Here is a 25,057-nt window from a genome sequence, read left to right on the forward strand (position 1 = left end):
CTAACAAAAGCAGGAGAAACTCTTTAATACAGTATAATCCAGATTCAGATTCAGAAGAACTACTTTTGGTTCCCCAAAACTTTGAAAGAGTGGTTCTTTAGATATTTTGAGAGACATATGTTTAATCTCCTAAACTCCTTGGAAACCACCAGTGGTTCCTGGCTTTTATCCCCCCCCCCCCCCACTGTTAGAACTTGGGAACAACTCAGACAGTTTACACTACACAAAGTGTTCTTAGCACTAAGTAGACTGTTAACTGGCAGAGCGAGCATCACAGGAAACACTCTCTCTACCAGGTAAGACGATCTTAACACTGCAAAGCTTTTGGAAAACTTGCTCCAGATTGGTTCCAGAAAGTTGTTCAATTCCTGTCACGCCACCTTCCAGCTAATAGGTCCAGTCATTTGAGCTGTGCTGCGTGAGGGCCTAGAATACAACCCGCCCCCTCCTCCTCCTCGCCCCCACACTGCTCTGACTGAATGCTCTCAAATACCAAGTTTTGATCATTGACATTGACTGATCTCCATAAAATATCAGTGTAGATGCTATAGATTTCTTTTTTTTAGATTTTTTGCCACTGCATGATTTTGATTTGACCCTCTAAAGGCCGGTGGACTTCTGGAAGTATCCCCTCCCTCAGCAGCCCCTGCCAGCAGAGAGACCCCAAGCCTGGATAGAGTTGAGAGAGAGAGAGAGAGAGAACTTGTGAAGTAGTGAATTCCCTGATTAGCTAGCTGTGAACTGGCAAGTCATTTGATTCAGTGGTTAAAGTGTTTATATTGGGAGGCGCTGAGCTATCTGTCCTTATATCGGAGCACTTCAGCCACATTCAGTCCAACAGCATGTTTCACAGAGCCCAGGCCTCGTAACAACGGGGTTTAATGAACTCTGAGCGAATATCAAAACCAGAGTTTCCAGACGGCGCTATCAGCACAACTTTTAGTCATGGTTGTCCAACAGGAGACTAAATTACAGTGCATTTAATATTTTGCAACTTGTCCTTTTTCTAACTGCTGATAAAATCTGTAGTAAGCTTTTTTCCCTGGCTTTCATGGTTATTAAACTCCAGCGTGTGTTTTTTTATCAGAGTCATAAATAATGTGGAAACGTGTCATTTATTTGGCCGGTGTTCAGCATATTTGTTTCTAACAGAGAGCTGTTTCATTCCGTACCACGTAAAACTATTTTCCATTGTTTCTGACTTGTTTTATTTCACTTTCTGGAAAGTTATTAATGGAAGTAAAAAGAGAAGTGCAACTATGATTCCATTCCATGGCCTTTTTAACATCGTCATTAAGAATAATCTGCATATCTACTACTTTCTTACTTACATTTTTGAATGTGTATCAATGACTATTAACCCCTTAACCTAGAAACACTTATTACACACTTGTGTATTACTCAGTAACCACAGGGACGTCTGTACAAACTGGTGGGGCTATTCGTTGGAATTAGTTTGTTTTACTTTTGACTGTTTAAGGGGTTAAGCAGTCAGGATAGGGGATTACTTTAAGTATTCTTTAGTAAAGACAATTCTCCTATAAAAAAACATAGCAGCTCAGAACATTCAAAGATTAACCCCCTTAAATGGTCAGTGGGCTGAAAGTGTTATTACAAACTTCTATTACCAAAGAATAGCCCCCTAGTTTCTACAGAAGTCCCTGTAGTTACTGAGTAACATAAGTTAATTGTTATTGAGGGTGGTAAAGTGGTCCATTAGATACATTTTAAACATGGTTTTATAAGTAGCACCAAAATGTGTTTTTCAGATTTCCATTTACAAGTTTAAGATTTGTTTCAGTTTCCAATATTTTATGTTAAATTGTCTTCTTCTTTTACAAAACTCTATAATTGTATACACTCTTAAAATAACGGATTCCATAGGATAACCACTTTTGGTTCTCCTGAACTTCTAAAGGTTTTTTTCTTTTGAGATGTATGAGTGTGAAGAACTTTAAGGTTTAATGAAAAGTTAAAAGTTGATTTTAGTTGATGAAACTGTTCTTTCAATGTTCTTTTGAAATCTTTGTGAGATGTATGAGTGTGAAGATTTCTTAAGGTTTAAAAAAAAACTCACACAATGTAAATGACCCTTTAACTTGCTATAGAATATGTTTATTATATAAAGTTTCTTAATACTTAAAAAAGGGATCTATATAGAACCCTTTTTGTGATTGTAGGAGTTTAACACTACACACTTTCAGGTTATTTTCTGAATTCATGTGTTAAAATTATTCTACAGAATCATGTTTGGTTCCCTAAAACCTTTCTTTTGATTTTTTTGTGGGGTGTACCTTTTAACTTTCCATAACAGTTGCAATAGCATAATGCAAAGTTTCTTTAAACTTAAAAAAGTTGTATAGATTCAGAAGAACTTAATTTATTATATTTGCATTATATATTTCTAAGTCCGATTTATTTGAAATTTGATTCTATTGGGTTAAAATGACATTATTTTACATAACCATGTTTGATTCTCTAACATTTCTAAAGCTAAAAACATTCTTTGTGGGGTGTAAAAATGAAGGTTTAAGGTACTGAATGTACTAACTTTAAAGATGTTTTAACTTTAAAAACTTCCTTTTAAAAAGGTTCTATACAAAACTCTTTATTTTATAGTGTAGAAATATTACAAAAAAACACATTTTCAGGTTTTATACAAACTCAATTTTTTATTCTACAGAACCATGTTGGGTTCCCCAAAACTTTCAAAATATTTTTTTGCATTTTTGTGAGATGTATGAGGGTTAGGTTAAAGGTTTAAAGAAATTCCTTACAATGTAATGGAGAACTTGTTTTAGAATGCTGTCATTATATAAAGGTCCTTTAAACTTTACATGGGTTCTTCATTCACACAGATTGTCTATTGTTTCTGATGCGTCTTATTAAACTTTCTGGACAGTTATTAATGAAAGCAAAACAATTATGATGTTATTTCATGGATTTTAAAGGCCTAAGTGCCCTCATGTAGGATAATCTACAGGAACTGTTTTGATTAAGACGGCTCTGCACATCTACTACTTTCCATTTTTTATGCGTTTTACTGACTGTTAAACGGTCACTTTGGGAATTTTACCCTGACAGTGATTGATGTTCTGTGAATTTGATTAGAAAGTCCTTCCTCATAGACACCCATTAGATCAAAGACAGTAGAACCAGTGCCAAATGTGAGAGGTTAATCAACGAGACATAATAAATGAAGGAAAATTGGGTTTTGACAAGCTCTAATTACTCCAAGAAATAATGGATGTCACCCAGTTGGAATTATGACAGAGTGTGTATTAGTGTGGACTCACCCAGCAGATGGCTTTATGTCTGTAACTCTGTATTTAAGGGGTGTGTAAGGAAAATTGCTGCCATAGCAATGACACAGCGGGAAAACTCATGGTACGCCACAGCCTTGGCAAGCCTGTGCAATAAATGTCATATACATCCGCTTAGTCACATACATCACTTTGGGCCTGCTCTCAGTCAGAACCGTCCTGACCCGCTGAGGCTGCTTTAGAGGGGAGACAAAACACATTCTTTATTTAAACCTTATATTAATACTACACCCTCTAAGCCTGGTAAAACAATACTGGGTTCAATGAGACATCAATTAGAAGCAGCTTGACGTCATGAATGCACTTTCTAAGCTGTTCAGCCTCTGTGTTTTTTATGGACTTGGCTTTAAAAATACTGCCGCACTTAACAGTGGCGTACAGCAGTTTTATTGGACGTGTGTATGTGTGTGTGTGTGTATATATATTGTTTGTAGCTCTAAGGTTATATATATCTATATATGTAGCTCTAAGGTTACTGGTATTCCTTGGTATATGAGTTTGTATGTACCTCATACTGCACTTCTGTTCTTATAGAAGACTCATTACACTCGTTTTGAATGTTTCAGTGTCATCTAGCACAATAATTTGTGCACCAGCATGTGGGCCATGTTGTTTTTGGGTCATGTTGCTAGTATTAAATGCTTGTATCACTGACAACTAAATATTGGTATGAAAGATTTGTATACACTGTTAGATTTTAAACATATACTCAGTCAATTCAGTCCATATGTGGAAATAAAGCCACAAAAGCAGCCTGTTTTTAATCACTTCTTGTTTAATCATGTCAAAAAAGCTTTGTATTTACATATATATGTCTTACTTATTTAGTTCTTAAGTCATGTATTTGCGTCAGTATTAAAAAGCATTGTCTTTTTAATTTTAAGGAATGTAGCAAGGTTGGGTAATAGGCATGTAGAAATTAATTGTGACAAATATGACAAATAAGTACAGTACAAAAGTAGAATATAACCCCTTTAAAGTGTTTGGTCATTAATATCGGTCATTGCAGTGTCAGAACAGATATCAGTTTTATTCTATTTACTAACTCACTTTTTCTTCTGCAGGTCACAGGCCTTCTTGTTGGTTATCCTGCATGTAATAGAGAAAGTTGGTGCAAAACTAGAAAATGTTTTGTGCCAAAAAGAATGTGACTTGAAGTGGAGATGTTTCTAGTCATAATGGAAAGCAGGACACTGTATTGCACTTGTAATTACAAGAAAATCACATACGGGTAAAATTGAGATACACTGTCCAAATATGTAGACAATAGGCAAGAACAGTAGAACAGTATAAATAAGTGTAAGAAAAAAACATAAAAAAGAAATATGAAAATATAGCCTGGTAAGTATAACATTTTACAACTATTTAATAAACATATTGTTGCTGTAATTCAAAAATTTTGAGAACTTATGGGAGAAGGAAGTCAAAGTAATTTTTGAGCATTTATATTGATTCATTCATCATAAAACATAAAAAAAACAACTGTCCAAAAGTGAAAAGTTACAAAAATGGAGATACAAGGTTTTAAATGTAATGCAAAGATTTCCAGAATCCAATTAAGAATGAATTGATAATATGTAATAAATTAGGAATTACAATTTGTAATCTCTAATTTTGTAAAAGTATTCTCTTGATAGTTACTCATTCCCCATTTCTTTAAAAAGAAATCTGACCAGCCATAACATAATAGTGCCTAATTTTGAGTAGGTCCCTCTTGTGCTGTCACAACAGATCTGACCAATCGAGGAATGGTATCCACAAGACTTCTGAAGGCATCCAGTGGCATCTGACACCAAGACGTTAGCAGCACATTAAGTTCTGTAAGTTGTGAGGTGGGACTTTCAAGGATTGCATTAATGAGCCTTAGGATGCCCATGACCCGGTCACCTTTCCACCAGTTTTCCACCTTCAAGAGCTGACTGGTCACTTGCTACCTAATATATCCACCCCTTGACAGATGCCACAGTATATGAAGATAATGTTTTTCACTACCTGTCAGTGGTGTTTATGTTTTGGCTGATCGGTGTAAATATATTCAGAAATTAATAAGTCCATCTGTTTATTGGAGCAAAATATTGTTCTTCACACCAATGACGGCATTTTGTCAAAGGAAGCTGAATGGAAATCCAGGTAGGCCTCTATTATATCTGACTATATATAGTATATATATAATTTCTATTATTTTGTAACCATTGTGACGTGGTGTATATTTGCATTGAGCTAATTCAGTGTATAAAAGCATGTTGGTGAACCATATGTGTAGAAATGAACCCCTTACTGCAGCTTATTACACACTTTCATATGTATTACTCATAAACTACAAGGACTTCTGGACAAACTGGTGGGGTTCTTCTTTGGTAATAGATGCTTGTAATAACAGTTTTTAGGCTTTTTAAGGGGTTAAATATATTTGTCCCTCTTACTTGTGAACCTAATAGCACTGTACCACATTCACTACTCCATTACTGCGATTGTGCGCAGAGCATCTAATCGTGATGACGGTAATGACCTTAAGTAATGTTTACAAACGCTTCAGCTCTCTTCGCTTTTTGCCCTCTGGGGTCGGGGTTCAGCACTACAAAAACTACCTACAGAGAAGAGCGTGAAGAAAAACAGCCCTTCAGCCCAGAGAGGGAATCAGCCTGTTTAAGCGTAGATAATTGGGTCTCGCTGGGTGGCTGCCATCTTTATACTGTGCCTGCAAGTACCTCTGAATACAGATGTTTTGGGTTTTTTTTGTAACTCATATTAATACATTTAATTGACTAAGTGCTATTGCTATTGCTAGAGTCTAGGGATTTGTGCTGTCAGTTGATTAAAAAAAGCACTGAATAGTATTGTATGTAATAAAAGGTTGCAGAAATGTTTGTGCATTGCCACGTAAGGAGTTAATTTTCATGGATGTTTTGCCTTCGTTCGTGCCAGACGCACTGCTAGCTGTCTAGACCTGTTAGCCAGGCATCAAGCTGCTCTCTAATCCAAACCTCTAAGTAGGCCAGGTGGGATATGACCAAGCATGTTGTGTAGCAATAATACAATGTATGGACAAAAGTATTGGGACGCCTGCTCGTTGCTCATTGTTTGTACTGAATTAACCAGCTTTTGTTGGAATAACGAAAGGCTTTCTACTAGATCTTGGAGTAGCATTGCTGTGAGGATTTGCTTGCATTCTGCAACAGAAGCATTAGTGGGGTCAGGATGTATTGGATTGAGCACCATCCATCATTCCAGAGAACACAGTTCCACTGCTCCACAGATCAATGCTGAGGGGCTTTGCATCTACCCCTCTAGCCCATACCTGGCTTTGGGCATGGTGCCAATAGGTTCATGCTTATCTGCTCCAGAGAGTCCATATCTGTTGGTAGTACTTTTCTGTAGTAGCTGAATGCATTCATTAGAAGGGGTGTGCAAAAACATTTGGACAGATAGTGTATCTGTGTTGCGTTCTAGATAATTAACATTGTAATCTAAGATCTCTCTGCTTCACATCTGTGGTCAAGCATTTTAACTAATGCCACAGCTAAATAAGAAAAATAAGCCGTGTCTGCTTCCCAAATCCCAAAGCCGTTGGTTATTACTAATCATAAGAACCATCTCATATTGACCATTCTGACTAATTGCATGCAGTTATGAAATGCCACAGGGTATGAGGAATGGCCAGTGTGTTTGTGTAGCGAGCCTCGTAGAGCCCATACAGTGCAATCGGGGCTGTGTCTGCTTGTGTTGTTTGGCAGTGCTACAGTGCTGGGTTTATGGTAAAAGCATAATTAGTGATTAGCCCTGTTTTTAGCTGCAAGCTCTCATGCAGTGTTTAAATAAGTGCCACTATGGACTGACTTGGGTGCAATTGAATGGACCTGGGGGTTGGCTTATGGCCTGGGGTTTTGTGGATAATTTGCCGCTTACCTGTAAATTGTGGCAGTCAAGAACAACAGATTGGCACACTTTGGATTAATCTATGGAGAACAACACCTTCTGGCTCCTTTTGGTGGTAAATACAGGCGACAGATCCTAAAATAGCCATAGTCTGTATTTGTTGCATCTGTAAAAAGTAATCCGGACATGGTTTTCCCTGAAACAAATCAACCTCTATTAACACGAAACTCACTTAAAATAGGAGCCATTGGGCAATTACTGAGTTAATGCGGACCTGCGCCTAATAGGTCTGGAACCTACCCGGAATAATTGGGCACTTGGCAGGAATACCCCCTGGACAGGGCCCCAGCCCCTCACAGGGTTGATTCAACACTATATAAAGTAAGCTATGAAACTACGACCACCAGTCAGCTGTACAGGTGTTAGGATGAGACATACCGAGACCAGAACCGTTCTTATGATGTCAAACTTTCCAACACTAAAGCAACATAGTAACTAAGCAGTTCCAGTAACATTTGCTTTCCCCATGCTTTTCTGGTATCCATGACGATAAGCCTGTGAAAACTACAATGGCAATGAATTATTGCAAATTTATCCCTCTGGAAAACAAACCCTAGAAAGAATCGTTCTCGAGTCACAGCTTAATATAAGCTCCCCTGGCAAAAACAAATTAGACACAGGCATCATTTCTTTTCCAGGACTTGGATACGCGACTCTTGGCCTTAACGACAGCACCAGTCTGGTCAAGTAATGATTACACCAGTCTCTTGAGCTTGATGTTCAACAGAACACAAACGTTGACGCTCCCACTTTGCAGGAGGACGACTGTAGGGTGTCTGTGGGTCACCTCTTCATTAGATACAGTGGAAAACTTGGGAATTTCCTCTGACCAGCAGAATTCCCAGTCCTCACTCCCAGTTCTTTCATCTTTACAAATAACGAGATGGGAACAGTGTTAGCAAGTTAAAACTGTTGATGGATTTTAACATATGGCTTGTAGTCAACCCAGGTCCTGCACCATTGTGAATCTTGCAGATTCTGCAGAGCTTAGAGGCAGGGGGCGAATCCTACCCCCCTGCAAGCCGTCGGGACCAAACTGGTGTTGGTTGGGAGGAAGGAGGGAGAGACGTGACGTCACTTCTGAAAGCAGCGATTGCTTTCTAATTAGAGCTTGTGTAATTAGAGGTCTGGTGAAAGAACAGTAACACGGCATTAGAGTCTCCTTAGGGAACTTTCTACTGTTTGGGACAGCAGGTGAAATGCTTAATTAGGCAGAATCAATCTCTAACCAATACAGGGTGTGTTTTCCAAAAACTCTTCATTAACTAGGTCTTAGAAATGTATGTTAATTTACAAACCCTCTATAAGTGGGCTGTTGATCACAGGGTTGTGGGTTCAGTACCACTGTTGGGCCTTTAAAACACTAGTGACAGTGTTGCATGGGTTATCCTGTGCTCTGACCCCAGCGTACTACGCAAGGATTATATGAAGAGAAGAACTTTGTTGTACTGTACAAGTGTGCACCATATCAGCCATAACATAAGCACCACTGACGGGTGACGTGAAAAACATTGATTATGTTCGTCTACAGTGGCTTCTGTTATGGGGTGGGTTATATTACGCAGCAAGTGACCAGTCAGCTCTTGAAGGTGGAAGACTGGTGGAAAGGTGACCGGATGCTCATTGATGCAATCCTTGGAGGTCCCACCTCACAACTTACGGGACTTAAAGGATCTGCTGCTAACTTCTTGGTGTCAGATACCACAGGATACCTTCAGAAGTCTTGTGGAGGCCACGTCTCAAATGGTCAGATCTGTTGTGGTGGCACAAGGGGGACCTACTTAACATTCATGCTGATGTTATGGCTGATGGTGTATTAGTATAATAGTGATAAAGCTACTTAACTGAAAACATGGAAGCAATACGGGTGTTACAAAAACATGGCAGTGTGTTTGATTCAATACAGTTCTGTTCAAATGTATTTAAATAGATGAACTCCCTCAGCTCAGGAGGAAGAAACCTTGGAAGAAACCAAGACTCAAATCGGGGAACCAAGTCTTCTCTGGTTGACCCAGACAGCATTAGAATAACTGGTCAGCTGGTCAGAAAGAAACAATGAAGAACCACGCTCTGAAAAAAGAAGGTGCAGTGAGAAGGTTCTTTGTGCGATGCCATAGAATAACCATTCTTGGTTTCATAATTAATTCCACATGAGTGTGGAGGACCTTTAAATTGGCAAAGAACCTTCTCACCCCTTTACATCCATGTATTTAAACCTTTAAAAGGTTCTTCACACATGAAAACTGGTTCTTTATGGATCCAAATATGGTCCTTCTAGGGCAGAACTCGAGGAACCATGTGTAGCACCTTTATTTTTAGAAGAATATGGATAATGTGAAAGCAAGTCGTGAGTTATTATGAAGATGTGAGTTTTCTGGCTAATGGTCCCCATCACTCTGCCTAGGAACTTCCTATGCACTGCAGATATGGCAGGTAGCTCGATAAAAACACTGGGCTGTTCCTTTATTTTTGTCCTTGGTCATTCTCGTACTCTTCAGACAAAAACTCCCGTTCTTTTTCACTTGCATGAGAAACAGCTCGGTCACCCGTCCTCCACACACTCCTATTTTTAACTCTGTTTTGTGCAAATTTAATTTGCTCCTGCAGCGCGATGGAGCGAAGGCTTTTCAGCTGAGTAGATGCCAGTGGCAGTCTCCAGGAATCCGGGCCTCTGAGAGCTGGCCTTGCTGAAGAGAAGCAGATGTTGCCTTGGCTGGAATTGAAACGGGATGGCCCAGACGCAGGTTGCTGATGACTTCGAGCGTAACCACATGCCCTCCGTCTGCATGTCCACTACACTGAGTGTTTAATAACACGGCTACTATGGAGGAGCAAATGATAAATAGTGAGGCTGGAGGAGAGATCTGAGGGCGCGTGGGACTTTACACACTTCGGCAGCGTGACCCCCCTTTGCACTCTGCGAACAGCGAGCGTGTTTAGGAACGTGGGTTTCATGCTTAAGCCAGCAGCAGTACACTGTGGGCTCCAGATTTCATGCTTCAGTGTTGAATACTGACAGGCAAATGCCTTTAATGTTCCTCCATTCTTGACATGCCATTGGGTGCTTTCTGCATGCGGGGAGGAGAACCGAGATCTGAGATTCGAGAACGTGGCTCTCTTTTTTTTCTGCTGCTTTGTCATTCTGGGGGGTGCGTGAAGTGCATGTTAGCAAGACAGAACGCTATTTTTCATTTGGGTTCAGTTGGACAGCATGTAGTGCAAGCTTGGATTTCACGTCCTTCCACGGCAGTGCTTACCGTCCCACTTCCAGCTGGTTACTTCACTGGCATTCTGTTTGATTGAAGTTTATGGGATAATAAAGTCATATGCAGTTAGATGTGAAAGGCAATTGGTGAGGTGTGTGGGTGTATGTGTGTGTGGGTGGGTGGGGGGTGGAAGGATTTCACCACCCACTAAAGTCTAAGGATGTGTTTTTAATTGCTGGAGAGCCTTGCTGTGGGATTTGCAGTGGACGTATATCCTTCAGGCGGCAGTCCAGTTCTGTTTTGGTCTTGCCTTTTTCACACTTTGTGGTCATTTTACCTCCAAATTTATTCTCCCATTAGGAAAAGACACAGCAATTTATCATCAGCCCTCCAGGACCTCAAACAAGCCAAAGGAAATGTTCCGCCACACCGTTAGCTCTGCACCGCCACTCAGCTTATGCTGCTAGCAGCAGTTACGGCTATGGCTATTCATGGCTAACAAGACAGTGCAAGCAAATGCAGCCTGTAGGGAACGTTGTCTGTCAGAAACTGACTTTCTTTCCATTAATGTTACCAGAGCCCCTTTTATGTGGGCTACTCCCTTGTTTGCTGCAAATGTCAAACCCAAGCAAAGCTAGCTATCTGATGTTAGAGGAGTAGCGGTCTCTGATAGTCCACCTTGCCTTTTAGGATACACTTTACAGCCATGGAATAGCAGAATTTAACTTCTGCTGCATTTAACCCACCCCGTGAAAGTGAACACACACCCACAAGTGAAGCAATTTAGGGTTAGTTGCCTTGTTTAATGGTACCTAATCCATGAAAGGAGAAAGTGGGAGTGTTTCTTCACTCACTTTCACTCCCTCGCCCCCTGTTGGATTGACCCAGTGACCTTCTAGTCCCAAGCCCTTTGTTCCAACCTTTAGGCCAATGTAAATATACAGTGCTCAAAAGAGCTTAACTCCTTAAACCCTGTAGGTAGGCCCACACTTCAGTTCTCACCCTTATAATTGCATTACTCTCAAAATGATCCGTTTCATAGACCCTAAACTGGAACCTTGTGGGACTCCACAAAGCATGCTTAACTGTTAATAGTAGTTTCTGCATTTGGACAAATAAAGAATAATAAACATAGGGTTCAAAAGGTTCAACTACAGTGCGTGCTGACCCCTCAAACTGCCACATACCTCAACAGTCGGGAGTCAGGCAGTCAATTTAAGACATTGACTATGGGGAGTCATTTGCCCAGTTCAAATCTCCAAACTTGAAAATGAACTTCAGCCTCACAGACTCTGTGACATTCTGTAACATCACAAGGTCCCAGTAAAGAGAGTGTATATGGCACCCAAAATATACTGTATGGACAAAAGTATTGGGACACCTCCTCTGTCATTGTTTTTGCTGAAGTCAAGGGTATTAAAAAGAGTTGTTGGAGTAGCTGTCTCTGCTCTGGACAGCAGGAAGGTTTTCTGCTGGATTTTGGAGGATTTCTGTGAGAATTTGATTGCCTTCAGTGACGAGCGTTAGTGAGGTCAGGATGTTGGAGGATCACCACCCTGCCTCATTATCTCCAACTTCCCAGCTCATCCCAGAAATACCGGATGAAGTACTTTTATTTCGGAGAACACAGTTCTTCCACTGCTCCACAGCTCAGTGCTGGGGGGCTTTATACCCCTCTAGCCACGCCTGGCATTAGGCATGGTTACAACAGGTTTATGAGCCAATGAGTCAGGAATACTGACCAACACTGACTGTGAGGAGTGAGTGAGTTAGGGAATGGGGAACCAGTGAGTTAGCTAAATACATTGGGGTCAGTGAGTCACTTAGAAAAAGTGAGAGTCACTGAGAGTCAGTGAGTCAGTTAGGCACAATACCTATGGGGAATCAATAAGCCAGTTAAGGACATATGGGAAGTGGTTTGGTTAGGGACATTGGCTATGGATTGTCAGTGAGCCAGACTGGGACATGGGGTGACAATGGAAAATCATTAACCCCTTATTCTCCAGACTTTTATTACACCCCAAGGATTACTAATCGCTAACTACATGCAAAGCGATGCAAACTGCCTGGAGTTGTTCAGAACCACTGTTGGTTCTGAGGAGTTTAAGAGGTTAAGTTAGAAAGTTTGTTATTATAAGTGTCTATTAGGCACAATAACTATAATATAAAGGACATTGAATTTGGGGGGTAAGTCATTTAGAGACATTAAGAATGAGGAGAAGGTGACGGTCCATAAACAGGCCTTTTTCTATGGATGCCGTCCTTCTGTTTTTGATGCATTGGGCTGATGTTCCAGTAAACATTTTAACATCCCTCAATCAACATGTCTTCGACAGTAAGTCAGTTGACTATGGGTGATTGACTAAGGTACATTTACATTTACATTCAAGGCAATTATAAGACACTCTTATCCAGAGTGATTTACAAAACCTTTACCTTTAAAAGTGCTTCACTGTTTACTCAAGAATAACCTCAGCTAGTTTGAATAGACTAAAAACCTCTAAGTTTAGACTCTACTAAACACAAGTCAATAAGGAGACCATAATACTCTACTTTTCGCCCAAGTACTCTCAGAAGAGGTGGGTCTTCAGTCTACGTTTGAGGACAGCGAGTGACTCTGCCGTTTGGACACCCAGGGGAAGCTCGTTCCACCACTTTGGTGCAGGACAGAAAAAAGCCTGGACGCTTGTCTTCCGTGGATTTTGAGAGATGGCAGGTCGAGCCGAGCCATACTTGAAGCTCGAAGGCCTCTTGGTGCGGATCAGCTTTTGACCATTGCCATCAAGAACTTAGGAACGTTAAAGACTACCCGTGCCGCTGCATTCTGGGTAAGTTGCAGGGGCCTGATAGTGTGCAAAGGGAGACCAGCCAGAAGACAGTTGCAGTAATCGAGACGAGACGAGAGACTGACGAGAGACTGAATGAGAACCTGGGCGGCCTCTCTAGAGAGGAAAGGTTCACTTCTCCAGATGTTGTACAGGAGGAATCAGACTAAGGTGGGGTTCAGTCGGTCAGTGAATCAGTTAACATCGCTGGTGATTCATCCAGTCAGTCAATAAGTCAGTGATTCAGTCAGTCTTTTCATTAGGAACACTGACTGTGGTAGAGTTAGTCAGCAAGTTAACTAATCAGACATTCGATCAGTTAAGAATGTTGACTATTTTATGGCTGACCTGCTTAGCAGTAAAATCTTTGTGGTCCCGTATCTGCTTTCATTGCCGTCTGGCTTGACTGACACTGAGTCACCATTTTAGTAAAGCAGGTATACTTTTGAATGTGATTGTTTTTTCGTCCATCAGATCAAGATGTTTGACCTCCTTCTGGCTTAAGGAGGTGCTGGGGTGTTTGCCAGGCCGTGCATGCTAAATCTAGTACTCATGCTAATGTGTTTTGGAGCTGCGCATGTTTTCCTCCTGAACCTCACAGTTCATAGCATGTGCATGTCTGATGAAGAGCATATTGTTTCGTTTTGTGCTTTCTTTCGAAATCCCCAGGAAACCATTGGTCATCTAACGTGCCACAAGGCGTTAACTTTCCAGCAAAATAGGGAATAAAAATATCTGCTTCTGTTACATACGTGTAGCTGTACACTGTCAACACGCTATGTTTCCCTGCTGAAGAGTGTGAGCATGTTGGCTGACATCACTTTTGCACTTTAGTCTTTTTTTCTGGGCTGTGTAATTTTGCTCTGAATAGTAAATTTAACGAGTGTTGGGTTACGGTCTCGTGTTCAGGTAGGTTCACCTTTCCGGAGGTCAGCAGGTCAGCTCCAGTGGGATCTTGAGTGTCAGAACCTTGTTCGGCAGAATTTTCCGCTGTGTGACGTTAACATAGAGCTACATTGTGTGCTGCAGAGTCGCTCATTTAGAGTATGAGATCACACCTGTTTTGCTATTGCTGTCTCTGCTAATGCTGAGCTAATGCTCCTGCCTGCAGCACCCTGCAATATTTTACACACCCCTAGACTTGGTTCTGCTGTTTTGCACATCTGTTTTTTTTTTTTACAATGCTCACACTGGGTAGTACAGGAAGTCTTAAATCAGAGATTAGATTCAGCATAGCAGGCTAATGTTCATTTTTCATGCTAGTAGTTTTCTCACTGTGATGTAGCAGTTGATCTCTGAGGGTCTTTAGACATCCGTCAAGGAGTCAGCAGCATGCCATGCGTTTGGTTTGCTGTGGTAGTCTTTGCAGAAGGATCTTCTGAACTGTTGTTCATAATGAAGAGTGTGAAAGACCTCTTGGGATGAGCAGTGTTGGCTTCGTCATTCCAGGATTTGACCTAAATCTCCTAGAACACATAGCGTTATGCCAAGTGTTATCCAGGTTGCTAATCTAAGGCATTTGCAGCTCCTGAAAAAGTTCAGGACACCTCCGTGTTGGAATTTTCAGAGCAAGGTTTCATTTTCACAGTCGATTCTCACTCGAAGCAGCATTCATTTTACAATACAGAAGCGGCACTGAAGCCTGTGGAGCACTGAAGCCAGCATTACGCAGTTCTCACGAGCGCTGGGCTTACCGCTTCACCAGAGTTACATAGTGCAGTTAGCAGAGTGCTGAGCGCCGAGTACCAACAATAGTGACACTGTTCTCCCTATTACAGGTCAATGGAGCATCAGCATGATATTGAAGCTGCTATTTTAAGGTACAAATATTACATACTGTTGCTTTAAGTAAGAATAAAACCTGTATTTATAGAAAGAGTTGGCATAACTTCAACTGAAGGGCTCACAGTAACCTAATTTGTAACCTAAACAGGCTGACCTAGTAGAAGTTAGGTTAAATGGTAGATGATGGAGATAACCGGCCTTACAAATCTTTTCACGGGTGTAACATTGGTTTTCTTGAAATAAGCCTGGTTAGTCTTTAATATTTAAAACAGCTGAAAAATGTGTTGCTTAAAAAGGTTGGATAAGGAATTCCACAGTTTATGGGCTGGTTACGGAAAGATCTGCTAAATGTAGAGGACAGTCGATTGTAGTGCATAAGCTGCTGACGTAGGATCTGAGGGTATGAGGGGCACTGTAAGGTTGTAAGGCTCCTCAAGACAAAGGTAGTATTTTCTAGTTAACTCACCATATGTCCACGTGTTTGTGGACACCCCTTCTAATGAAAGCATTCTGCACAAATGAATATGTGCATATGCACACACAGCTTGTCTAGTCTCTGTGGAGAAGCATTGCCAGTAGGACTCTCTGGAATAGATGAACATGAACCTATTGGCCCCATGCCCAATGCCAGGCATGGGCTAGAGGGGTATAAAGCCCCCCAGCATGGAGCGTTGGAGCAGTGGAAGAACTGTGTTCTCTGGAATAATGGTTGGTGTTGCATCTAAAGCTTTCGGGATGAGGTGCGGTGGTGATCACCATCCAACATCCTGACCTTACTGACACTGTTGTTGCTGAATCTATCAAATCCTTACAGCAATTCTTTAAAAAGCTAGTAGAAAGCCTTCTTCCCTGGATGGTAGAGACAGTTAGCTCCAACAAAAGCAGGATAAACCTTTTTTTATCTTTGACTTCAGAAGAAACAATGAGTGACTAAGTGTCCCAATAGTTTTGTCCAAATAGTCTTGTAAAAGAACAAAATTATCCAGATAAATATGTCTGGAGACGTGTGTTACTCCTCTAGGAAAGCAAATGAACCCTAATCTGAGATGAAACACCTGCAAAGAACACTGACCCTCCCTCCCATGAAGCACCAGCTGGTCAGTTATCTGTGAAATAAATCTGCAGTAGAGGTCAGACTCTGAGCAGCTGAGTAGAACAGCCATTGGCTCAAGGGGTGTTTAGGTAACAGAGGGGTGTGCATCATAGGACAGAGTCAGGGATGAAGCTAAGATGCATATCTTAGGAGGAGGAAGCTGAGAAGAAACACTCAGGGCTGTGTACTGCTAACCCGCTGTAGTGGCATTGCAGAACTGTGCCACACAGGAGACGCTAAAATGAGCTTGGCTGGGAACCATTATATTCGTGGAGGATCTTGTACGGCATGATAAGAGAATGATTCATGCTTGGGAATCATTCCAGCTCTACTAGAGGAGGTTTTAGATCCATCAAACAGAAAAGGGAACATCCTGAAACCATGGCGGTTTGACTAATGCTGCGTCAGTTTTTCTCCAGAGAGTCAACAAGAGTCATCATTCATCTCGATTGCTGCAACTGCCTTCAAAAACTACCAGAAATGTAAGATTGTGAGATTTGGCAACACCTACCAATTTATTTTCAAGCTGAAAAATACATTTAAAGCGGCACTATGTAGCAGTTTTACATTAAAATAGTCAGCTCCACTGGCCTGTAATAGGGGGAGTAGTGCCCCTATTGTTGCTATCCTAGCCTCGGCATGCTGCTAATGGTGCCATGCAACTTTAGTGAAGTGGGCAGGACAACGCTCATGAAAACTGCATAATGCTGCATATTAGTGTTAAATCTTGTGATATTACTGTACTGCCTCAGTCCACATGCTCCTTTAGCTTTCAGTGATGATTCTGTATCTCTCAGCTTGTCCAGAAAGGCTTGTTTAAAGCGCAAACTATGCATCCCATCTTTACTGGAAGCACAGGAGCAAAAAGGATAATACTTCATGTAAGGTTTCGGTTTCATCTTCGCAGCATCACAGAGGATATTAAGGAGTTTCAGTGGCTCATTTTTTAGGTCATCACTGAGAATGCGTTCGAGCTTGCTGTAGCCAACTTCTTTAGTTCGTGTCTTTGGTTTCTTTAACTTTAGACAATTTTTTACATTTAAAAAAAAAAAACAGAGCAGTTGTTGTGTGTCTTCTAATTTAGTTTGAACTGAGACATCACACCATTTATGAGGTCTGTTACCTTACTGTCCCACCACTGAAAAGCCCCCTCACTGCTTTCGCCCATTTTCCCTTCTGCTCAGCGAATGTTACGTTGGTTTGATGTAAAGTCACCTGGATCTGCCTGGTCAGACTGAGTTGCATTGCCGTGTTTCTGCAATAAATCAGAATTGAATGTGTGGCACTATCACAGTGCATCCAACAATAAAGGTACCATTAAGCTTCTTTTATATTGTGGCAGAAAACTGAGGGTATTTAAAGGTTATGTAATAAAGGCAAGGGATTTAAATCATGACTCAAACTCAAAGAACCATTTAAATGCTTTCATGATTAATAGGTTCCTCTCTAGTTTTGAAGACCTCATGTATGTAATGCTTTAGCTTGTACTCACACTAGGCCTAATTCTGGCCCGAGCACACTTACATCACCATGCAGCTTTTGGATTAAAGAAAAGCATTGCATTGGACTGTGCATACACAGAACACAGCGCTCTCACATGCCTTATAGATTTATCAGTTATGCAGCACAAATGACATACTGCTAATCAGCTTATCAGGCAGCATCACAGACGCCATGTTCCAGGCATGCTCAGGTACGGTTAGCGATCAGACTAGATGCAGGGGCAGTGATGGCTTAGCAGGTTTGAGAGCTCGGCTATTGATGACAGGGTTGTGGGTTCGATACCCAGGCTCGATACCTCAGCAAGCTGCCACTGTTGGGCCCTTGAGCAAGGCCCTTTAACCTCTCTGCTCCCCGGGTGCTGGAGTTGGCTGCCCACCACTCGGGGGTGTGTGTGTGTGTGTGTGTTCACTACCACAGATGGGTCAAATGTGAAAGATGCATAGTACAGTGACAGACACTTGTACCTTTATACTGTGCCTGACTCCAACTTAACCCTGCCTGAGCCCACCAATTAAAGCATAATGTGAACCATGCTTTGGTAGGGAAACGTGCTCTGACACTGTAGAGGTCATCTAGTGTGAGGACACCCTAAAACAACCCTTTTGAAATAGTTATAAGTAGCAATTCAAGTGAATTAGCTGCATAAACATACCCATCAGCAGCTGAACTGGGCCCTGACTAGTACATGTGTGCCTGTTCTTTACCTAAATTTGGTTCTTTTTGAGTTCCTTTAAGTATTCCTGTTCCTTTTCAGCAGTTTTATTTGATGTGAGATTGCCCATATCCGATTATTAGATACAATGGATGAAACCCCTACCTAACCTATTGAAGTATTGCACCTATTGACGTTATTGAAAAGCTATTTACCTTCCCTGATAAGATGCAGTCACATATCATCTCTCTGGCATCAGATGCCGAGCATGTGAGAGTTGAGATGCAGGACTGTCCAAAGAACTGTTCTGTATTGTGGCTATATAGAACCCGTCTCGCTAGTGCTGATATCACCACCTACTCTGAAGGCAGATCATAGTAAGTAAAGGAGAAAAGGGTGGAGAAAGACAAACACTCTGAATGATAGGGTTAAATCTACAAAATGTCATATTGTCCATGTTGTGCAAAAACCATGAAAGCGTAATAGTCTGTAAGCGTTCAGATGGGTCGCTTTGTGCATTTACCGCCTTCCTGAAGATATGTTATACATCACTGAACGTGTTTCCTGCGATGTCAGGGGCGCTTGTAGTGAGATTGCTGTGGATTTGGCCCGGGGCCTGTGGAGTGTATGGTTTGAGTTATGGTCAGAAGAGGATGGCCTAAATGTGTGTTCTGCGTAACAGCGTATGGACGGCCATGTTCGGTGTAATTTCCGGGGTTGTCATGGTGAAACACTTTGAGCAGTCTGAGTTGTGTGCCAGGATCTAAAGAAAAGATACCTGAACTTCCTCTGTTCGCTGGATATTGGAACCAGACGGGGTGGCAAAGTACCCCGAGTGCTCCTTGGCTTGTTTTCCTTCTCTTTCGCGGCTCCACTGGGCCAGACATGCCACACATGTTTTCAGAGTTCGGCTAAATTAATGTGCATGTTTGAGGGCTTGAAGAAGATAGCGCTTGGTATTTAGATGCTGCAGATAAACAACGAGAGAGAGGGAGATAGAGTGAGATTGGGTTTATGGAAGAATCGGCCATGGCTAACCACGTCCACATGTGAGCCGGGGTCTAATCTGGAACCTCCTTGCAGTCGGCCGGGCAAGAAAAAGCAGGAAAAGTCAAAAGTGACTGTACGCATACAGCATAACAATGGCAGATGGACCATATGCTTCTCAGGTTGGGTCTTGATTGAGCAGAAAAACAAGACCCCACACCACATCCCCATAAATACTCTCGCTCTGCTGTCAGGCGCATGAGTGCTGAAGCGTAACTCAGATATAGATTTGATTATGTAAGCAGTTTTTGGAGTCTGGTTCCAATGAGGCACCAGAGCAGTGTGAATATGGGGCCTTTGCGGGAGGGCCAAAGCGATGATGTGTCCAGAAGAAGTGTTGATATGGTCAGGCAGCTCCCATCCATGATCAGGCTGTATTTCTTTAAACGCTTGGCAGAACTTCAAGGGTCAGTTTCCCGGACAGACATCGATCCTAGCGTAGTCCTGGACAGTGTTTTTTTTTTCCTTTCAGTGAAGAATCTCCATTCAGAATGCTGTGGAGTTCAGGCCTAAAGAACTGTAAAGCTAGGCCTAAGGAGTCAAGAGTCTACTGTTTTGCTATATACTAGATGGACAAAAGTTTTGGGACACCTACTTCTTAGTTTATCCTGCTTTTACTGGAGTAACTGTCTCTCTCTCCTCTACTGTTCAGGAAATAAAAGCTTTCTACTAGATTTTGAAGGATCATTGCTGTGAGGATTTGATTGCATTCAAATCAACAAGAAAGTTTGTGAGGACAGAATGTTGGATGATCACCACCCTACCTCCTACCTAACTCTTTAACTTGTCCCAAAAGTTTTGGATGGAGCACCAACCATTATTCCAGAGAACACAGTTCTCCACAGCTCAATGCTGGGGGGCTTTATACCCCTCTAGCCCACGCCTGGCGTTAAGCAGCATGGTGCCAATAGGTTTATGTTTATCTGCTCCAGAGAGTCCTATTCTATTGGCAGTACTTCTCGACAAGGACTAGACAAGCTAAGTGTGCATTTGCACATCTGTGTCAGCAATGGGTGCAACTTAAAGTAGCTGAATGCATTCATTAGAAGGGGTGTCCACAAACATCTGGACACATAGCATCTAGAAATAAGTACAATTGTAAGAGGCGTTTGAGGGCATGCGCACCATGGAGGACACATGAGGGTTTAAAATGAAACACATGGGAAGGAAGGTTGTGCTCTTTTAAATGAAGTAGAACCTTTCGTGCAGATTCAGATCGTTGTGGTTTGTTCGTGCAAATTCAGGCATGTGTTTGTGTTGGATGGGGTCAGGTCTCTTTGGGGACTGGTGGGAATTTATTGGACTGTCAGCATGAAGAGGTGTTGGGTTGAGCTGGTCACAGAGCTAAAGGTGGACATTATTTCCCATTACAACCTTCTCATTCTCGCTTCAGTCTTTTTTTTCCACGTAGAAATTCCTTGTTATGAAAAATAGCTGACAGTGAAAATGAAGTCTCTAAGTCCCTTGTATCCTGTACCCAAGTGGCTTAATTTATTATAAGTGGGCTCGCTGAAAATGATCTATACGGCTAAATTACCAGCTGAACTCTTTCCCATCCGCCATGGCACTTTCTCGTGGGTGATGTCATCAGCCCGCTCCCAAAAACCCAATGTTTGGACTGGGTTTGGCTATAAAATAATCGTGTGAGGTTTTTATTCCAGTAGAAAAATAACAATCACCAGTTTTATCACAGGAACGTGCACGCAAGACGTCCTCCAGTTGCAATAACATTGGGATTTGCTTGTACATGTGTCTCCACACTCAGGAAGGTGTTCTGACGTTTCTCAGTGTGTGTGTCCTCCAGTATTAGTCTAATGGAGAGTGATGGGACACTCCTGGACTGGTCAGCTTTCCCTCTCCTCATTCATCTCTGGCTCTTAGTTAGGTTAGTTACACAGACCCTGACATTTGCCATGACGTTGTTTTCACACATCATCTTGTATATGAGCTACACTGTCATACCATTGTTCAGTTGGAGTGCATCCAACAATAAAGACAGCATGGAGCTTCCTTCATACACAGTCAACAGAAAAAGGGTACAGTTCTGTACCCCAAGGCCCCAGACCCACCAAGCTAATGAGGACGAATTGATGATTGGTTCCCTCCTGGGCATGTCGGCATGTGGACCTGTAAGAATTATTAAGTAAATATTTTCGGTCATTATTCCAGAGTCTTACCAGATAGTGTAGCTGTCCTCTCCAGGTCCTCTGGGTGTTCTGTCGGCATGGTGTGTGGTTAGCTAGTAGAAGAAATTGGTGTAGGGTCAGGCAGGATTAGATTTTAGCCTAGCACTGGAAGGGGTGCTTCTAATACCCCTTCTAATGAATGCATTCAGCTACTTTAGGCTGCACCCAGTGCTGATACAGATGTGCAATAGCTTGTATAGTCTCTGTAGAAAAGTATTGCTGCCTAATGCCAGGTGTGGGCTGGATGAGTTTAAAGCCCCCAGTATTAAGCTGTGGAAATTTGGAAGAACTGTGTTCTCTGAGATGATGGTCGATTCTCCATCCAATACTTCTTGCATAAGTTGGGGAGTTGGGCACAAGGTGGGGTGGTGATCGTCCAGCATCCTGACCTTACTAACACTTTTGTCTCTGAAGGTAATCAAATCAATCAAATCCTCACAGCAATGCTCCTTCAAAACCTAATAACAGAATTTTATTTTGATACCCTTGATTTCAGAAAAGGCAATGACTGAGCAGGTGTCTCAATACTTTTGTCCATATTGTGTATGGAAAAAAAACACTAGACAGCTACCCCAATGACGAGAGTAGTCTCTTCTTGTAGCCTTCACGCCTCTGATGCTGAACTCCTGTCCTTACCCTTTAGGACTAAGCTCTGGAGCAGGGGTGACTGAGCCTTTTCCATGGCTGCTCCCTCTTTTTTGGAACTCTCTTCCCAAACACATCCGAAACTGCTCTGATCTGTTCACATTCACAATCCCTTCCCAAAATGAACCTTTTCAGATCTGATTTAATGTTGTTAAATATCTTTTTGAATTGTTTTGTGCATTTCTATATACCTTTTGATAGTTTTTGTGCATGTAAAGCAACTTATATAGCTCTATAGCACTATATAAATAAATAAACTATATATATATATATATATATATATATATAATATTATTTTTATTATTATAGTTTTTTTCTGAGAGTACATAGTAAAACACTGGAACACTGTAAAAATGTTCAGTTCTACAAGTTGTTCTATTCCACCATCTCACACACTTCCCTGAGGGCAGATTTTTAATGCGTTAAAGACAAAGACTGTTTACAACACACCAGTCCAGCCGAATTCCTTAGGCTGCACACACTGAGCACTGCACCATATATCGTTTGTTAATTGTTATCATGATTATTTAAATACTGATATTACTGTGTTTACTGTGTTATACTGTGCACCTTGTACCACAGTTCTGGATAAATAGCCTGTAAATAGTCTGAAGTTGGTTGGTGAATCATGTTCTTCATATCATCTTACGAAGGTGAATTTTTGAATTGTTGATCATTGATAATGCAGCCCAGTCTTTAATCATGACTTAATCAATTTTTCTAATATTTTGCTAGACATGCTTGCAAGTCGCAGTTAATTCATGAGGAGTTCTGATCACAGTAGTGGATTTCTTTTATACTCGTTTGACCTACACATGTATTTATTTTACAATTGTAATTGTATGGGGTGATTTACACCATTGTGAATTATTCGGAGTTGGTCAGTCCTCTGGACTACATATGAACGACACAGAGCGCCCAGGAATGTGACATTTTAAGCTGGAATAATTCTGTCCAGGGCACAGCTCAGCGCACAGAGTTATGCACAATCGGTGTCTCCAACGGGTCTCATCTAGTCGACGGGGAACCTTTGGTGTAATATCACCTTTCAAGACAAATTATCCCGCTCTCTGTCTGAAAACAATCGAGCGTAATTATGTTATAATTGCCAAAGAAAATCTGGTGTGGCTGAGTTTACTTTAGAAATCCCAAGACACCCAATCGGGGGAAAGACCTTTGGAGAAAATGGATCAAAGAAGGGAAATTTGAGAGAGAAACGATCTACGCCGATGGGAAAGGAAAGACAAAGCCCTTGAAATGAGTTATACCTGGCCCAAAACCCAGCAGTTTCCTATAAAGATGATATAAAAATGCTCATAAACGAGGTTGTGTCATATTCTCTCAGTTGAGCCTCTGCTGGTTTTTGTAGTTTATCATGGTGGAGATATTTTTAGTCTGTCCAAATGCAAAATGTGAAAAAAGGAACATGAACACGGAAAACTCCAAAAGGTATCCAAGTGTTTTTTCAAAAGTAACCTTCATTCCGTAATTTATGTCTTCCTGCAGAATTATTCCCAGCATGCTCTGTGTTTTGGAGACGTGGTTCTAGTGTTGTGGAGCGCTCTGGATAGTGAATGTCCCGGGTGAACCTCTTTCACCCCCATGGATTCCTGAGTCTCTTCAACATCAGACGTGTCTTTGACAGGCAGTTTTTATCTAAGTGAGTTATCTGAGCAGGTTGTCCAAATAGAGCAGGATTTACACTAACACAGGGGGGCCGTGATTCGCGAACCCTAGTCCTAGCTCTCCTGTTGATTATCGGAGGATATTTTTTTTCCTGTAGCCTTCGATGCTATAAAGATAAGCAGGGTGTTTAATCTGAGCATACAGTATACAGTGTAGACATGTCAGATTACCCTGTTTGACGCAGGCTATTAAGTCACCTTAAAGAAGAACATACAGCACTGTGCAACAGCTTTAGGCAAAAATACAATGAGCGTTTATTTCCTCAGTAAAACACTGATATTAGTATTAACACTAATAACATTCATGCAGAAAGCAGCCTGCTCAGAGCTGTGAGAGAGTGTCAGATCCAATCTTTTTGCATCACAACAGCTATAGATAGAGCTTTAAGACCACAGAGGTGCACCTCAGGCCACCTTCATAGGTCTTGTAGAGTGAGCTGTTTTGTTGGCACGCAAGTGCCCAGCAGCTGTTTAGGCAGGTGGTCTTAATGTTTTGGCAGTAATGTTTCATGCAGTAATGTCTCTGTTGGTTCACCGCTGACAGATTGTGTTACTTGTGGAAGGAGGATGTGTGTTCTGCACGGTTAAGAGCGTCTCACAGAAACGGATTAGGACGCATAATATTTACAGAGAGCGGTCAGCTGAATGACCGACTCTGAGTGTTATTTGTTTTGACCTCTGAATGAGATCGGTTTGTGTACATTGTTGTAGTCAGATAAGTCCAGAAATGCACAGTCACGCACACATGTATCTCTCTGTGTGTGTGTGTGTGTGTGTGTGTGTTTATTCTTCTCATTGTGCATCCAAACACTTCCTAGGATGGCTCTGTATTGGGTTTCTATTTGCAGTGTGTGTTTATATCTGGAGGCAATGAAGAATAACGTGGGCAGCAGACACTGTTTCACTGCAGCACAGCAGACGTGTCTAGTGACCGTACACGCTCTGCGCTGGAACTCATTCAGTTAGGGACCATACACTACCTGTCCACATGTTTGTGAAAACCCCATTTCTAAGAAAAATGCATTCAGCTACTTTAAGTTGCAGTCCCATTGCTGACAGATGTGCAAATGCACACTCGCACAGCTTGGATAGTTCAATAGAATAGTAATAGATAAACATGAACCTTTTAACACAATGCTGCCTAATGCCAGGCGTGGGCTAGAGGAGTATA

General features: G+C 41.6%; 1 protein-coding gene across 2 annotated transcripts in view; it reads left to right on the top strand.

Moving 5' to 3' along the window:
• ccbe1 (collagen and calcium binding EGF domains 1) overlaps nucleotides 1–25,057 on the top strand; it is a 103,010-nt gene that overhangs the window by 20,319 nt on the left and 57,634 nt on the right. Inside the window, exon 1 of one of the 2 annotated variants that reach the window (XM_072661758.1) lies at nucleotides 15,051–15,110. The exons of the other annotated variant lie outside the window; for it this stretch is intronic. Coding sequence (XP_072517859.1) covers nucleotides 15,073–15,110 — 38 coding nt within the window. The 5' untranslated portion in view covers nucleotides 15,051–15,072. Of the gene's footprint in view, nucleotides 1–15,050; nucleotides 15,111–25,057 lie in introns of those variants that run through there. 2 annotated transcript variants of the gene reach the window in all.

This window comes from Salminus brasiliensis, chromosome 18, assembly GCF_030463535.1.
Source record: "Salminus brasiliensis chromosome 18, fSalBra1.hap2, whole genome shotgun sequence".
Taxonomy (NCBI): domain Eukaryota; kingdom Metazoa; phylum Chordata; class Actinopteri; order Characiformes; family Bryconidae; genus Salminus; species Salminus brasiliensis.